Source organism: Carettochelys insculpta, chromosome 2, assembly GCF_033958435.1.
Source record: "Carettochelys insculpta isolate YL-2023 chromosome 2, ASM3395843v1, whole genome shotgun sequence".
NCBI classification, from domain to species: domain Eukaryota; kingdom Metazoa; phylum Chordata; order Testudines; family Carettochelyidae; genus Carettochelys; species Carettochelys insculpta.
This window is the reverse complement of record NC_134138.1, coordinates 239,906,819-239,923,839: the sequence shown is the minus strand read 5'-3', so window position 1 is coordinate 239,923,839 and position 17,021 is coordinate 239,906,819. Positions and strand designations below refer to the sequence as shown.

Below are 17,021 nucleotides of genomic sequence, written 5' to 3'. Positions count from 1 at the left end.
ATTATTCTTGTTTAATTTCTTTTGGATTTTCAATCATTGTCATATTCCACAGTTTTAGAGCACCTATGTCTGATAATTTGTTTCTTTTAAAATGCATCTTAATGCTAGATTTGTTATGATAAAAAGATACTCTTCAAATTGAACAGTAATACAGTGTGGTAGTTTTAAAGGATTAACATATTCAAGATGAAAAACACATTAATACCTAGTATGTGCATCCAAAAGCTTGTAAACTGAAGTGGAGCTAAAATCTTCAGGTTGGCCCTGTTCTGAAGAGCTTTACAAAATGGAAACACAGTAGAAGCCAGATTATCAGAATTTGAATAACCGGCATACCCAGTTAACTAGCACCTGTTCTGCCAGTGGCCACCCCGCCAGGGCTGGCAAAGCATGGCCAGTTGCTGTGAGGCAGGGCAGCCAGCTACCTGTCCATAGCCTGCAGCCGTGGGGCTGGCTGACTAGCCAGAGCTGGAGCTGCCTGTGTGGCTACCATTGGCAACAGCTGAGCCAGGAGATGGCTGTCCAGCTGGGGCTGGTGGCTATGGGACCAGCTGTCTGGCTGCTGGTGGTAGTAGTGGGTGCAGGAGCTGCTGCCTGACCAGCAGCAGCAGGCCTAGGAGCCAGCTGCCCAGGTGATGGTGGCATTGCGGGGGTGGGGGGCTCAGTGGAGCAGGGTCTGTGGCCCCACTTCATTATCTGGCACATCTGATTGTCTGGCACCATCTCATTCTGATTGTCTGGTTCTCTGGGGATGCCAGTGCATAGAGCTTTTATTGTATATTCACATAATTCTGTAACATTCTGTCTTCCCTCTTCAAAATCCATACAGACTGGTTCATTAGAAGCAGTGTTATGACCTTTAAGTTGATCAGAGAGATACTAAAACATATAGGGTACGGCTACACTACATTTCCCTTTCGGAGGAGGAATGCAAATGAGGGAGATCAAAAATACAAATTCAGTGCTGATTTATGCATCTCATGCTTCATTTGCATAATCTCACATGAGCCCATTTCCGGAAAAGACTTTTCCAAAAACAAAAAAAGCCCTGTAGATGGGGTACCTTCAGGGGCGTGGGGAAATGACCCATTTTCAAAAACAAAAAACAAATAAAAATCTTATTCCTGAAAAAAATGAGGAAGAAGGGTTGTTCCAAAAATGAGTTTTTTCCAATGGCACCCCATCTACATGGCTTTCTGCTTTCAGACAAGTCTCTTCCAGAAATGGGATCATGTGAGATTATGCAAATGAAGTTCAAGATTTTTAAATCAGCGCTTCATTTGCCTTTTTGATCTCCTCCCTTATTTGCATTCGTCCTCCAAAAGGGCAATGTCAATGTGTTCGTTTTCTTAAAACATCAAGTATTTTGCTACTACTCCAGGCTGTCCATAACACTGAAAAGCCTTCAAAATAACTTTTCAACTTTCATAGCATGTTAAAATGCTTCCACATGATTTGTTTTAAAAGATTAAGGAATTATTTATATTGATAATGAACTGCGGCTGTGATAATTACTTACAGCTAACACCTTATGTTGAACTGCCTTTTGGAATAATGATAGTGAACGTAATGATATTGACAGCTGCTGCAATTGGTTAGATTGAGGGGACTGGAACTTCAAAGGTTGAACCTAAACTGAAAATCCATCCCATTTATTACTGAAATTCTGTGTTCGTGCCTTCCATTATAGCTATGAAGCGAAATGGCTAAGCTGAGATCTCCATACCAGTCTTCAGTGCACGGGAGCAGGAAAATCCCCGAGAGGGCTCTTGGAACATAACAAGCTAGAACACTGTTAAGGATCCCGTGGAAAACAACTGAAATGCTTGTATGCGAAAACAAGGAGTCTGGGCAATAAAATGGAGGAAGTGGGAAAAAGTGTGCCAAAAGTCAAACCAGATACCGTAGAAAATACAGATACTGTAGGTGTATGGTGGAATAGCATTCATGACTGGAAAACAGGTGTTAAAAATATGTGCTGCTCAGGAGAGATAGGAATAAAGGTAAAAGTGGATGCGATATACATTAAAGTAGAAAACTGCACAGAAATATGAAATGATTGTTTTGTCCATACTATGTGGGTCAAAATCTCTGTGGAATTTTTGTCAGTGAGGTTCTAGCATGATAGTGTGAGGGATCTGCTAGATATTTGGTCAGACTTGGAATAGGTATAGTGATCTCTTTAATATTAGAAGTATTTTTGGAATCTGTCAAAATGAGAGCCTTCAGCTCCTAACATATAAACTGAAGAGTAAATACTGCTAATTCATGTTTTGTCCACTTGTTCCTGGGTGTAACAGATGACAGTTTTCTTTATCACTCACTATTCACTGAACTAACAAAAGGGCATGCAGTTATAGACATTATTTTAGGAAGTAGTCAGGACATGATAGAAAAGCTGGTCATACAAACTAACCTTGGATTTGAGTGATCACAAGTAGATTTACTTTAAATTCTGTTGGAATATAATCAAGTCCTCAGCTATAGGGTTTTTTTTTTTCCAATGGTTAGATTTTGGGAAATCAGGGGAATTAGTTAAAAAGTCAGGTAGACCAAAGGGCTCAAGACTTAATGGTGGAGGAAGTTTGGATTTTTTTTTTCGAAACTATTATCAAGAAACTACCTGAAATTTGCAGCCTAAGAAGGGGGGAAAAACTGGAAGCGGAAAAAGTCTCTAGACCCACCTGAATGAATAACCACCTCAAAAAGGTTATTGGTAGTAATGGACATGGAAAAGGGGATTAATGAACAAAGAAGGCTACATGATAATAGCAACAAAATTCTAGGAGTAAAGTGCAAACTGTTAAAAGTCCAGCTAAAATTAGCTTATGCCAAGGATAATAAAATAAAGAGTTTTCAGTTGTATATAAAAAAAAGAGAAATGGGAATTCTGAATTTGAGATACTATGCAGACTAAAGCAGAGTTGAAAAGCAAACTAATTTAGGTATGCTCAAAAAATCAGTGAACACTTTCTTCTTTGAGTATTTGCTTAAATCCATTTCATTGAAGTGTGTGAACACCCACATGCACAGTCCTCGGAGATTTTGCCTCAGCAGTATCCATCAAATCAGCTGTAGCACCCCAAAAAGGACAATGCAGAAACTGGAAGAACGGAAAAGGAGCAGGCTAGCCAGTTGAGGGGCCCCTCCATGGAGGCTGTGCTTAGGCTTCTCTCAGAATCTGCCTGCCTGGATTCCATCTACTTTGGCATCAGTGTGAAGTGCACTGCCAGCACCAGGCTCCACCTGGCACCATTCCCCCATGTTGGTGCCCAAGGTTCCCTTCCTTTCCAAAACTGGGGGGCTCTTTTCTTTCTTCTTCCTCTTTGGCAAAGGATCTATGTCAAGCTGTGTGCCTACCCTGGGGCTTTACAGCTGAGGTCAGACCCTCCTCCTCAGCCCAGCCAGGGATCCACCTCCAACTCCTGGGAGTGCCAGTGGACCCCAGCTTTTCCTCTGGCCCTCTTTGCTAGAAGCAGCCTCTGTGGCTGAAGAACAAGCTGGCTGACTGGCACCACAGACACCATGCCAGACTTGGCTGAGGCCTCAACACACATGGCAAGCTAATCATGGGATTGCCCCCTTGGGTAGTGGAGTAACTTCAGTCCCCAAATTGCAGGTGAAGATTCCCATCTGCATGGTCTAGGAACCCAGCAGAAGATCCAGTTGCTCAATGCCGCACTTCCCCACTGTGCGACACAGGACATCAGTCAAGACACCAGTCCCTGTACCAGCAGGGCCAGTGAGCTTCCTGTCAAAGTTCACCACAGCGCAGGTCACCTTGCCCAGATGGTCTCTCAGACATCAGTCCACACCAGGGCAAAGTTGCTCCCTATTGTAGCACAGATCTCCCCCTCCTCAGTACCGCTTGTTGGGCAAGCATCCATCCTTACCCTCACCTTGCTGGTCACCACCCGTGGTCAGCTGGCAGATTTGGGCCTTGATGACTCCCTATTGTTTGCCTGAAGGTAATGCTCAGGCTTGGATTGGGAATTTGGCCCCTCACCACAGAAGGGTGATGCACTGCCAACCCACAGAGACATCGTGGCACCTATAGAAATGGCATGGCAGTGACTGGTACCCAGTGACTGGTACCAAGTTTGACAAGGAGGCAGCGCATCTGATTCTAGCACCCAAGGAGTTCTCCCCAGAGAAGAATGGGCAACGTGCTTCTCCCCGGTGGTGCACTCTTCATATCCAGATGAGGCGACGGCAGGATCCTTCCCAAAAGGATAATCCATCCAGACAACTTCAGGGAGGACCAAGGCCTCGTTAAAAGGGTGGCTGCCAACTTGAACTTAGAAATTCACACAGTCATGGAGGAGTTTGATCCCTTTAACATTGTATCCTGTTCCACCCAGGCCTGGGTCACTCTTCCCATCTCCCCACAGGTCATCGTTTGCCAGATTGCTGTGGTAGCATCCAGTTCCATTCCACCTACTTCTAAGAAGGCAGAAAAGAAGTATCTCACCTTTGCAAAAGGGTTTGAATACACACCTGCTGTTAATGAAAGAGAAAGAGATGGCCAAGCCAGTGACACACACAAAAAGAAGGCCAAGAGAGTTGTTCCACTGGCCTGTGAACCCCATGCCCTATGTAGTCTGTCACTCCAGATGAGGACCGGAGAAGAGGGCTTTGGCCTGATGCCTTGGAGCAGCAGGGCCACTTAGCCAGGCCGGTGACCTATAATATGGAGAGCACCAGCAGGCCACTCTTAGCAGTGCAGCAGCCTCCCTGTGGTCACTCTGCAGCATTAACTGTCCCCTGCATTCACTTCCCCCCTTTGTTCATTGTGTAGCATAACTGCCCCTGCTCTCAGACTCTTCCCTTTTCATGTTTCGTGGTCCTAGACACATTATGTTGTCCTGGCACAACCAAACCCTGACCTTGCTTTGTTAGGGTTAGAGGAAGATGCATACCAAATTTGATGGTCCTACCTCTTACCTTTTAGAAGGTGTTCTTGAGCAAATGGACTCCCGGACTGGCAGAGGCACAAACTCTGAAATATATCACTGATAAACAACTTGTGAGCGCTTATTTTTTAACTTACTGTTGAAATAAAACATGAACTATTTCATTTATTCCTGGGCGTTCGTATGGACATCTGCATGAATTACAGTGTTACTGTAAATATTTCTGAGTAAAGACGGGTAGATGCAAAAGAAAACAAAAAACAAAAAAACAGTAAATAGTGTCACAGAGTCACCATACAGAATGAAGTTGTTTGACAAAGTGTTTCCCTGGTGATTTGGTGGTGGATGAAAATGTCTTCAGCAATAAAATTTCATGCTTGGGTCTGAGCTCTGTGTGCTCATCAATCAGTAAATGGCATATCAAGGATCTTTTTGCTGGATTAGTTAATCTGGTGGCAGAAATATGTGAAACATTGATATTCCTGGGGATTTTTGTGAATGCTTTTTTTACTCTTAAACCCATCCATTTTACTAAAGTATGTATATTTTTGTCAGATAGAACTTACTTTACTAATCAACAGTGCTTCATTATGACAGGCTTAAAAGTTTATGTCCAAATATTTTCATAGTTTTTAATAGTAAAACATTGCAGGTGGTTGTCAGTCGAGGGAAATAGGTGTCTGTGTTTTAGTGACAACACATGTACAAATTATAGTGATGGGGCATGATGTGTACTGTACATCATTTGCAGATTATTAACAATATTCTCTAGCCAACAAATAGCGTCTTCTGCAATTTTAGTTGCTCTTTTGCTTTTAATCACAATTTTATTAAAATTGTTCCATAACTGCTGATACTTAAAATCATTAATAGCTTTAGGAATTTCAATTACGTGGTAGCAAAGGAATAAGTCACCTGCTACTTTAATTATCTCTGGTATGCCATGTGAACGAGGAACATCTTCGGGGAAACTGCTTTCTGTGTTACTGAATGACTGTCAGTGAAGAAGTTTTTCTTGAAAGGATGCTCTAATAAAGACATCATTTCACTCTCTTTTTTGGAGCATGTGTTGCTGCTAGGGCTAAATCTTACACGCAGTTTCAAATATGACAGATGCCAGTAATAACTATTATTTCATACCTGCTCACTAAGCACAGTTTAGATTTTATTGGGAACCATATACTTTTTAAAATACAGAATAAGCATATACTTGGAAAATAACCCTGTTTTTTATTTCAGGCAACTACAGTGAAATACACCAAAACATATTATACCAAAACCCCTATGTTTGGAGTACCGCATTCAGCTGGTGACAAATGTTCCAGAACAATAGTTATACTTGCCTCATTTTCCAACTACATGTTTTGAAAAGGAACTGCTCTGTAATATTGTTGAGGCCAATCAGTGGAGCCAGAGGAGGAAGCATAAGGAATCATTAGGAAAGAAAAGGATCTGAATGGTGGAAGACTAAGACAGAGGGCAATGACGTTGTAAGAGAAATAGAAGAGGGTTGGCAGAAGAGATAAAAGTGGGGAGGGGGATAGAGTCCAAGAAGTTGAGGGGAAACAGGCAGAGGAAGGAAGGCAAGAAAAGTTGGAATACCCAGGAAACCAGGAAGTAAAGATACAAGAAGACAACTGGCTGATTAGACAAGGGAAAGCTATAGGAGAATAAAGAAACCAGAGAGAAAATTAAGAGAACAAGAAGTCTTGTGGCACCTTATAGACTAACAGATATTTTGGAGCGGAAGCTTTTTTGGGCAAAGACCCGCTTCATCAGATGCATGAGTGGGGTAGTGGTTTCAGAGGGGTATTTAAAGAATGGGGTCCCAGAAAAAGGGAGGGCCAGAGCTGACAGAGAAAGTTAAGTAGAAATCCAGGATACAGAATAAGCAGGTAATAGAGGATGTAATGTCACAAACTTCACTGACAGGAAAACAGGTGGCGAGGAAAAAATGGGGGAGAGACTCAAAAGGAGACAGAGCCAAAAGTACAACAAAATTTCTTTTAAAAAAACACAAACAAACAAGTGGATGTTTCTTTTCAGTAGCAAAGGAAGTATTTACTTCTGTTGTACTGCCAGACATGATTCCTTGACAAACTGAGGTCGTAGTCTTAAATACAAGACCTGGAAAAAAGTCAGAGCAGGTTTACGTTGTCTCCTTTCTTGATAGTCATAAGCTGCGTCTACACGTGCACGCTACTTCGAAGTAGTGGCACCAACTTCGACGTTAGGCGGCGAGACGTCGAAGCCGCTAACCTCATGAGGAGATAGGAATAGCGCCCTACTTCGACGTTCAACGTCGAAGTAGGGACAGTGTAGAAGATCCGCGTCCCGCAACGTCGAAATTGCCGGGTCCTCCATGGCGGCCATCAGCTGGGGGGTTGAGAGACGCTCTCTCCAGCCCCTCAGCTCACTGGTGGCCGCGTGGAGCGGCCCCTTAAAGGTCCCCTCCCCCGCCCTGACTGCAGGAGGCTGAGGCAACGTGCAGGCTGCAGCCTGCACACGCGGGCAGCCTGCCGAGCCCTCAGCCCCTGAGACCGGCGATGGCTGCCCAGCAGCGCCCCCAGGGGACCCCCCCCAAGGGGAGCCAGGGCAGCCAGCCGAGCCAGAAGACCTGCCAGTCTGGGAAGCGGCAGCGGGGCCCCTCCTGGACGGAGGTCGAGCTGCGGGACCTGCTGGGGCTCTGGAGCGAGGAGGAGGTGCTCCAGGTAATGGGGAGCAAGAGGCGGAACGCGGATGCGTTCGCTCGGCTGGCCGACGGCCTGGCTGCCCGGGGTCACCCTGCCCGCACTCCGGACCATGTCCGGAGTAAGGTCAAGGAGCTGCGGCAGGGTTATGCCCGGGCCCGGGATGCGGCCAGCCGATCTGGGGCCGCCCCCGTCACTTGCCCCTTTTACAGGGAGCTCAGGGACATCCTGGGCTCCCGGCACACCTCCTCCCTTCCGGCCACCCTTGACACCTCGGCTGACGAGCCCCAGCAGGCCCTGCAGCCGGAGTCCGCCCCGGAGGCAAGCCCCGCACCCTGGGGGCCCCCCCCGGAGGCCATCCCCGGGACATCGCGGCAGGAGGAGGAGGAGGAGGAGGAGGGGGGCTCCTCCTCTGCAGAATCCAGCCTGCAGATCCTCCTCCTGCCATCCCGGAGCAGCAGCAGGGCCTCCGACCCCCGGGGATCTCCGGACCGTGGGAGCGGACCCACAGGTAGGTACCCCTCTCTGGTGGACACCCCGGGGCTGGAGGGGCGGGGGTAACAGAGATGTGTCCAGGGCCCCCTACACGCTCACATGGCCATGGCCCCAAGGACACCAGGGCCATGGCCCTCACACCACTGCAGCCATCAGCCCCTGCCCCCCCCCACCCTGCATGACAGTGCCATGCCTCATCCCCGGGCCAGGGGGGAGCGGAACCTCGAGGGGCCCCCGGGCGGAGGGGGTGGGACACCCCGCAGCAGCAGCATGTGATGGAGTGGGGGGAGTGCCAAAGGGAGACTCAGCCTACATATGAGCCACCCGAGCCGAGGAGCTCCCAGGGCCAAAGGAGGATCCTGGCGCTACAGCTGGCAGGTGACACCTCTGCCCTGAGCAAACAGGGGGGAGGAGCCGAGCTGGCTTGGAATTGGGGGGCGAGAGCGGGGGCCACAGGTAGAGGCTAGGGGAAGGGAGAGCTGGTAGGCAGCCAGCCTGAGGAGGGGGAAAGCTGCATCCCAGAGGGGCCCCCCTTGGGGTCCTCTCCCCACGACGGGTTGGAAGGACTGTCTCTTCCGACAGCTGGTGCTGTCACTCCTGCCAGAAACTGGCCATCTGTGGCCTAAGAAACCTCTCCTGCTCTCAGACCCTGCGGGGTGAAGTGAGAGTCGCTCCCACCAGGGGACGGGGTGCAGGGCAGGGGGACCCCTGAACCCCATCCATCACAGCAGCATCTCACGGGGATGGGGAACCTGCAGCACAGGGCTGGGGGGACAAAGGCCACGGCTCGGGGCCCACACTAACGCCTGTCTCCATTCTTCTTTCCCCCCTCCTCCTGTGTCCTGCACCTGCACCTGCACCATCCGAAGGACCGGAAGAGAGCGCCGGCGAGGCCTCGGTTGTCCCGGAGAGCCCTCTGGGACCCTCGCTCCAGGGCAGCCCCTCGGCCGAGGAACGACCGGCCCCGCGGAGGGCCAGACGGCGGACCCCGCGCCTGCTACCAGTGGCGGCCACGGACCCCCAGCTGCTGGCCATCCTCCGCCGGCAGCTGGAGGTGTCGGAGCAGCACCTCCGGCTGCAGGAGCAGGCGCTGGCCTGGCGCAGGGAGGCATGGGGGGCCTATATGGAGACCATCAACCGGCTGGTTGATTACCTGGCCCCCCATGCCGCGCCGGCCGAGCCACCGCCCGCCATGCCCGCTCCTGCAGCCCCACGACCAGCTGCTCCAGCCGTCGCCGGGCCGTCCGCCGTCGCCCCACCACCTCCCCGCGAGGGCCACCGCGCCGAGGGACCCCTGGAGCCACCCGAGACTCGCCGGCGCCACTACCTTCCGGTGGAGCCCGCTCCCACCCAGCCACGGACCAGACTGCAGGCCCGGCGGAGCTCCCGGCCGGGCACGCCCACTGCTGGGCTGTAGGGGCGAGGGGCCCGGGACGTGGCCCCCCCCCTTGTTGGACACACTTTGGGGACTGCTTTATGTTGGTGCCCCTGTATGCCCCGTCCCCACCCCTGTAAATAGTTCTCCCCGTTCTCCTCCCTGCTTTTCTTTTTTGTTGATGGCGCACAGTTCTTTGCTTTGTTGTTGTATATTGTTTTATTTGTGCACATCTTGCTTTTGTTGAACGTTTGTCCCTCCTTTTTGGTTTCTGTTTCACATATTTATTTATTTACAAAAAAAAAAAAAATTCGTTAAGACAAAAAAAACATTTACGTTCACCCACAAGTTCGTGCTGTCATTTCTCCTGGACAAGTGGGGGGGGGCGGTGGGGTGCTCCATGGTGTGGGCGTTGGGGCAGGAGTGGGGGGGAGGAAGGGGCGGGCAGTAGGGGGCCTGGGCAGAGTTCACCCCGCGGCCTGTTGCTCGAAGTGGGCCCGCAGGGCCACCTGGACCCAGGTCCCCTCTGGGTCCACCTGCCGACTGGGGGCAGCAGGTGGCTGCACGTGTGCCCTGCCGGCCTCGGCGGCCCAGCCCTGAAGAAAGCTCTCCCCCTTGCTCTCCACGAGGTTGTGCAGGGCGCAGCAGGCACCCACAATCTGGGGCATGTTGTTGGGGCTGGCATCCAGGCGGGTCAGGAGACATCGCCAGCGTCCCTTGAGGTGGCCAAATGAGCGCTCCACCACCTGGCGCGCACGTTTCAGGCGCTCGTTGAGGCGCTCCTGGCTGGCGGAGAGGTGGCCCATGTAGGGGTGCATGAGCCACGGCTGGAGGGGGTAGGCCACATCCGCGATGATGCAGAAGGGCATGGTGGTGTCCCCCAGAGGGATCTCCCGCTGGGGGATGGTAGGTCCCCGCCTCCAGCTGGCGGCACAGGCCCGAGTTCCGGAAAACCCGGGCGTCGTGGGTGCTGCCAGGCCAGCCCACGTAAATGTCCTGGAAACGTCCCCGGCTGTCCACCAAGGCCTGCAGGACGACTGAATGGTAGCCCTTCCGATTGAGGTATCGGCCTCCACTGTGGTGCGGGGCGCAGATGGGGATGTGAGTCCCATCCAGAGCCCCGAAGCAGTTGGGGAAGCCCAGGGTGGCAAAGGCGGCGACAGTGGCATGTGGGTCCCCCAGCCTCACGAGCCTGTGCAGGAGCATGGCGTTGATGACAGGCACGACCTGCAGAGAAAGCACATGGGACAGCCCCAATGAGGGGTGAGCAGGGTGTGCGTGGCCCTGCCCTGCCCTACCCTGGCCTGCCCTGCTCTGCCCTGCTCTGCCCTGCCCTGCCCTGCCCTGCCCTACCCTGGCCTGCCCTGGCCCCCCTGCCCTGCCCTGCCCTACCCTGGCCTGCTCTGGCCCCCCTGCCCTGCCCTGGCCTCCCCCTGTGGGTTCTCTTACCTCCATGAAGACAGCCCCGACAGTGGCCTTTCCGACACCAAACTGCTGTCCCACGGATCGGTAGCTGTCCGGAGTGGCCAGCTTCCAGACAGCGATGCCGACCCGTTTCTCCACAGGGAGGGCACGCCGCATGGCAGTGTCCCGGTGCCTGAGTGCGGGGGTGAGCCACTGGCACAACTCCAGGAATGTCTGGCGGGTCATCCTGAAGTTCCTGAGTCGTCGTCCCACTCCCCAAGCACCAGCCGCTCCCACCAGTCGGTGCTGGTGGGGTAGCTCCACAGCCGCCGGCGTGTGAGGCGGGGGGGGGGGCGGGGTGCTGTAGGGGTAGGGGCTGAGCCCTGCTGCCCTGGGGGCATCTCCTCCCCTGGGGCAAGAAGGTGCTCAGCTGCCCCCAACATGGCATGAGCCAGGGCAAGCCCTGCTCCTGCCGGGAGGGCTGGGTGGACCTCTAGCTGCTGCTGCTGCTGCTGCTGGGGGTCCATGACTGCGGCGCTCGGGGTCTGTGTGCTTATATGGCTCCTCAGACCGCGTGCTGTGCAGGCTGAGTGTATGTGGGAGGGGCCCTTTAAGGGAGCGGCTAGCTGTTGCCCCGGAAGCGCTAGTCCGCCCGTTGACCCTGTCTGCAGCTGTGCCTGGCATCCCTATTTCGATGTGTGCTACTTTGACGTGTAGACGTTCCCTCGCTGCGCCTATTTCGATGTTGGGCTGAGCAACGTCGAAGTTGAACATCGACGTTCCCGGCCCTGGAGGACGTGTAGACGTTATTCATCGAAATAGTCTATTTCGATGTTGGCTGCACGGGTAGACGTAGCCATAGTGAGGAATTAGTTTCATGATGTTTGTAATGTGCCCATTTTGTACTCCCCTCCACCCCCCAGCCTAAACCAGCAACCTCTTAATTGTGATTACTCAAATAAGGATTGGGGCAATTGTAGGTCAAACATGGGTGATAAATGCTCTTTATTCTCTTACATTACATTGTAGTTTGGACTACATTTACTCTTGGAAGGGAGTACAAAATCTTCTGAAGCAATAGAGAGCTCAGATTCTGGAGTAAGCAGAGCTCAGTGCAGAACAACTGTACAAAGGGGGGTCAACTAATCAGATCATTGACCCTGTCTCTTTACTTGCTGGGCCAGCACAGCTGAGATACTGTGGGATGGGGAGAGACATAATTGTTGGCTAGTGTTAGTTGTAAATTATTATCCTATGGAGAATGGCGGGGGACAGGAAATGTGGCTATCAGAGAGGGTTGCTGACCCTTACTTGAGGCTATGTCCTTGTGACAAAGCTTAGCTCATTGGTATCACTTGACAGGTTAAACAGCAGTCAGGACTATGCAGCTAATAGGTCTTTCCCATTTTGAAGTCTCTGTCTTTTATGAAAAGAGTAAAGTTCCACTAAAGAAGTTTGTAAAAGGAAAAACAGTGGTATGTTTTTTTTTTCTGTTAGTCAGCGATGTGGGAGTTGGGCAGCATTTAATGTATTAAGGCAGTGAGAAAAAAAAATTGAGCATAAGGTACAGAAAAATGTAGGCTGGCTTTGGATGAACACATTTATGTGTGGAAATTGCACATCACCTCCAAGACAATCATTTTTCCGTATGTACTAAAAGGTGTTGTGAACTCCCTGCAGTATGTGCACCTCTTTAGTCACGCAAACACAAACTGCAGTAATTCTAAACTAATTATTTAATGGCTTTTTCCTCCCCTTGCAGAAAATATATTCTAACTGAAATTTTATGCAGCAGAAGTACAAGAAAATGTGCTCTAAACTCCCTTCCTGCTTGGGAATAAGACGGTGTTAAGAACCAGGTTAAATGAGATCGTGTGACCTGTTCCAGTGCCAGAGTAATCCAAATTCAGTGTAGACATAATGTGATCTGTAATAGCAAATAGCCGTGGCCTAACTAGAGTGAAAAAGCAAAGAGGGATGTAGTTAGTAATGCTTCCCTAGAAAAGACGGAAGATAGTAAGATCGTGTTACTTGTCTTTACCTTCTTTAAATTTTTTCTTCCCTTTATGGCCATAGTAAGTCGAAAGTGAAAGCTACTGGCCTGTTTTGCAGGATCAGGTCCCAAGTCTGCGCACAGTAAAGAGAAGAAGTGTGCATTTTAAAATGAGGTGGTATTTTCTAGACCTTTTCTCCCATCCCTTAAGCAAGATCCCCAGCCTCTGCTACCCTGAGTGGAGCTACACTGCTTTTGCAGCTGCTGTGGGTGCAGAGCACTATTGTTTTTAAGTGCTATTACAGTGGTACTAGAGTATACACTTGAAACTGTTCTCAGGCAGGCTTGAGCCTGGGCCCTCTGGAGCATTGTGTGGGCACTGCTACAGCTTGAGCTAAAGGCCAGCTGCCACTCAGCTTAGGGTGTAGAGGACACTTTTATTCTTTCTCTGTGGTGTGGTCTAGGTATACTACATGGGACAGTGACCCATACCGAGATGTGTGGGTTACACACTTAGGAATCATGGCCGCATTGTGCTAGGTATAGTTCAAACACATGGTAAAAAGACAGGTGCTGCCCTCGAGCCTATAGTTGAGATGTGCGAGAAAATGCGGTGCGTGAGTGAAGCAAATTGATGGTGAGGAAAAGACTATGCAGCTGTAAAATGAGCCCATTTTGCCTCATACCACTTGCCTAATAAATGTCAGACAGGAGTGAAGTGCTCTGTAGGTGTAATGGCAAAGGTGACTCATATCAAGAGAAGTGAAGGGGGGTGAAACTTTACTGATTTTTTTTTTAAACCAGGAATTTTCCCCTCCTATAAAGAGGCAATATGGAAGAGTACACCAGTGTGCTAGTGGGAGAACTTGATAAAAGAATAATTAAGGCTGACACGATAGAACAGAGGCAAAGACAATAAGACACAAATACAAGAAGACAGTACTATGGGCAGATAGGGCAAGCGAAATCATAGAGTGCCTCATAGGCAAAGGCGAGAAGCTTGTGTTGGATGCAGAAGAGGCTCAGGAGCCAGTGGAGGGGACCACACTACATATGCAACTCCCCGCCCCCAGTTTGTCAGTGAAACAGTGACTACTCGGGGTATGGTCTTCCTATCAGTTGTGCACCCACCTTACAAAAATTTAATCTAGACCACATTTCTCTGAATGAGTTTACTTACGAGAATGTTGTGTGGGACTAACAAAAGCCATGCTTGCTAAAATGAAGGTACAGTAAACCTTTGTATCCTGCACCCTGAGGACTGGGAGGTTGCTGGATATTCAAATGTGCCAGATAGTGGAGAGGTGTCTGGTCCCTGACATGACTCTGTGGTTGACTGTAGGGAGTTCTCATCCTGCTCCTGTGGCAGCATGGTGGTCTCGCTCAGCTCCTGCTTCTCCATCTTGTGACAGGCCAGCAGCTTCTCATGCTCACGGCTCAGCCAGTGTGGCAGCTCCTCCCACCCCCAGCTGTACTGCCAGGTTGCCCTTCTCCTCCTCGTGGGCGGCCCATGACAGGGCCTTGCCAGGCCACTCCTGCTCCTGCCGCACCTACCCCAAATGGTTGGTCTTCCCCTCCCCTGAGGTCAGCTCACTGCTCTCCAATCACCTCCGGCTTCAGCATGGCCATGCACTCAGAGGCACTCATGGGGACCTCTGGGGCCCATGCCAGCCAGAGCAGCCCTTCTGCCTGGATAATACAGAACCTCCCCTCGGTGGGCGTGCCTTGTCCCAGGCCGCTGGCTCAGGGGTGCCCCGTCTCCGGGGGTTACTGGGCATGCGCTGCTCCCTGGGCAGTGGCTGGATTCTGCTCCCGATGGCTATGTCTACACGTGAAGCCTACATCGAAATAGGCTATTTCGATGAGTAACGTCTACACGTCCTCCAGGGCTGGTAACGTCGATGTTCAACTTCGACGTTGCGCGGCACCACATCGAAATAGGCGCTGCGAGGGAACGTCTACACGCCAAAGTAGCACACATCGAAATAAGGGTGCCAGGCACAGCTGCAGACAGGGTCACAGGGCGGACTCAACAGCAAGCCGCTCCCTTAAAGGGCCCCTCCCAGACACAGTTGCACTAAACAACACAAAATACACAGAGCCGACAACTGGTTGCAGACCCTGTGCCTGCAGCATGGATCCCCAGCTGCCGCAGCAGCAGCCAGAAGCCCTGGGCTAAGGGCTGCTGCCCATGGTGACCATAGAGCCCCGCAGGGGCTCGAGAGAGAGCGTCTCTCAACCCCTCAGCTGATGGTCGCCATGGCGGACCCCGCTATTTCGAAGTTGCGGGACGCGCAATGACTACACGGTCCCTACTTCGACGTTGAACGTCGAAGTAGGGCGCTATTCCCATCCCCTCATGGGGTTAGCGACTTCGACGTCTCGCCGCCTAACGTCGAAGTTAACTTCGAAATAGCGCCCGGCGCGTGTAGCCGTGACGGGCGCTATTTCGAAGTTAGTGCCGCTACTTCGAAGTAGCGTGCACGTGTAGACACAGCTCATGTGACCAATAGGTGGGAGAGGAGTGAGACAGGGAGATGGCTGCAAGCTGTGCAGCCCCCTGGAGGGAGGGGGTCTGGGCACTGGGGTGGCACCTGGTGCCAGTGGTTGGGGAATTCCAGTAGATTGAATACTGGTCAAAAGAGAGTTTACTGTATATCACCTCTACTGCTTCCTGGCTGGACACTGGGCCAGTAACCTGTCAAAGAAAGAAATTAAGTTGCTTTGGCGTGTTTTGTTCTTGACAAATCAGTGCATATTCCCTATTATCCTGTTTTCCCCTAGTGAATTGCAAGTTGTTTTTAATAATTTATTCTGGTATATTTCCAGGTATTGAAGTCAGGCTCACACTGGTCTATAATTCCCCGCATCGTCTTTGCTCTCATTTTTAAAGATAGGTACTGTTGGTCTTTCTGCTGTCCTCTGGGACATTACCTTATTCTGCATGAGTTCTCAAAGATCATTGCTAATGGTTCTGAACGTAGGCGGTAGGTGAAGCTCCTCTTTAGGGGGCCTACCCCGACTTACCTCTTCCAGTTGAGGCTGTGCCCCCCTCCCCCCACTGCTTTGCACCCCCCACTTGGGTGCAAATAATTATATGGGTTTTGCAGCACTAGCAGAGGCTTAGGTTTGCCACCTGAGCTCCAATCCAGGGGGTAAAGTAAGCTTGAGGTTGAATGACTTACCCAGGTCTCTGCTGGTGTCACAACATTCACACCACTGTTTTTAGCGTGCTAGCACAAGCACCCCTAGCAATAACCTTGGAGAATCATTCCCAGCTTCAGCATAGACGTACCTTTTATGTCTTTTTAATCTGTTTCCTTTATTCACTTGTGTAGAAATAAGAAATCTAGCTTTTTATGATCACTTCCACAAAAATTCCTTTCGTCCGCCAGATTTCTAACCAGTTCTTTCCTGTTAGGGAGACTCAGGTGTAAGATGGCTGTCCCTCCAGTTTCTTCATCCACCTTCTGAAACAAAAAAAATTTCCCCAATGCATTCCAAAAACTTAATAGATGGTTACTGTTTTGCTGTATAGCTTTTCCTATAGATGTCTGGTAGCTAGTTTCCCATTACTACCAGTCTTGTGATTTGGAAATTTCTGCTATTTGTTCTAGAAATATCTCATCTTTCTCCTCCTACAGCATGGTCTACAGTGGACCTTTTGCATGAAGTTAACCCATTTTTTCCCATTATCTTTACTCAGGCTCTCCATTGATCTATCTCTCACTTCCTTCTGGACCCCAGAACAGGTGAATGCATTCTTGTGATGTGCAATGCGACATCTTCTCCCTTTTTTCCTTGCCTGCTTTTTCTTAACAAGCTATTCCCTTCTATACCCATATTCCAATCACGAGATTTATCCCACGCCCTCTCTGTGATCCCAATATGTCATAATTAAGGTTAAGATTTTGGCACAGACAAGCTGTGGGCAGTAAATAAAAATTCCAAGGAGCCTCTGACATGTCCATGACAGCATTAAAAACCCCATCACCATAGGGAGGTTCACAGCCCTGACTCTAGATTCAGTCGCTGACAGCTAAAGAAGTCCCAAAGGTCCAGTGAAGTCACAGAATCCTTGACCTTTGTGTCTAAATTGTATCATTAGTCATAATTTATCTTATGTACTGGTACCTCCTGTTCTTCCTGTT

At 50.3% G+C, this 17,021-nt stretch overlaps 1 protein-coding gene across 2 annotated transcripts in view; it reads left to right on the top strand.

Annotated features, from left to right (window-relative positions):
• Positions 1-17,021, top strand: part of RSU1 (Ras suppressor protein 1) — a 179,519-nt gene that overhangs the window by 141,631 nt on the left and 20,867 nt on the right. The window contains exon 9 of one of the 2 annotated variants that reach the window (XM_074984814.1): positions 16,577-16,622. The exons of the other annotated variant lie outside the window; for it this stretch is intronic. Within the exon in view, the coding sequence (XP_074840915.1) occupies position 16,577 (1 nt within the window). The 3' untranslated portion in view covers positions 16,578-16,622. The remainder of the gene's footprint in view (positions 1-16,576; positions 16,623-17,021) is intronic. 2 annotated transcript variants of the gene reach the window in all.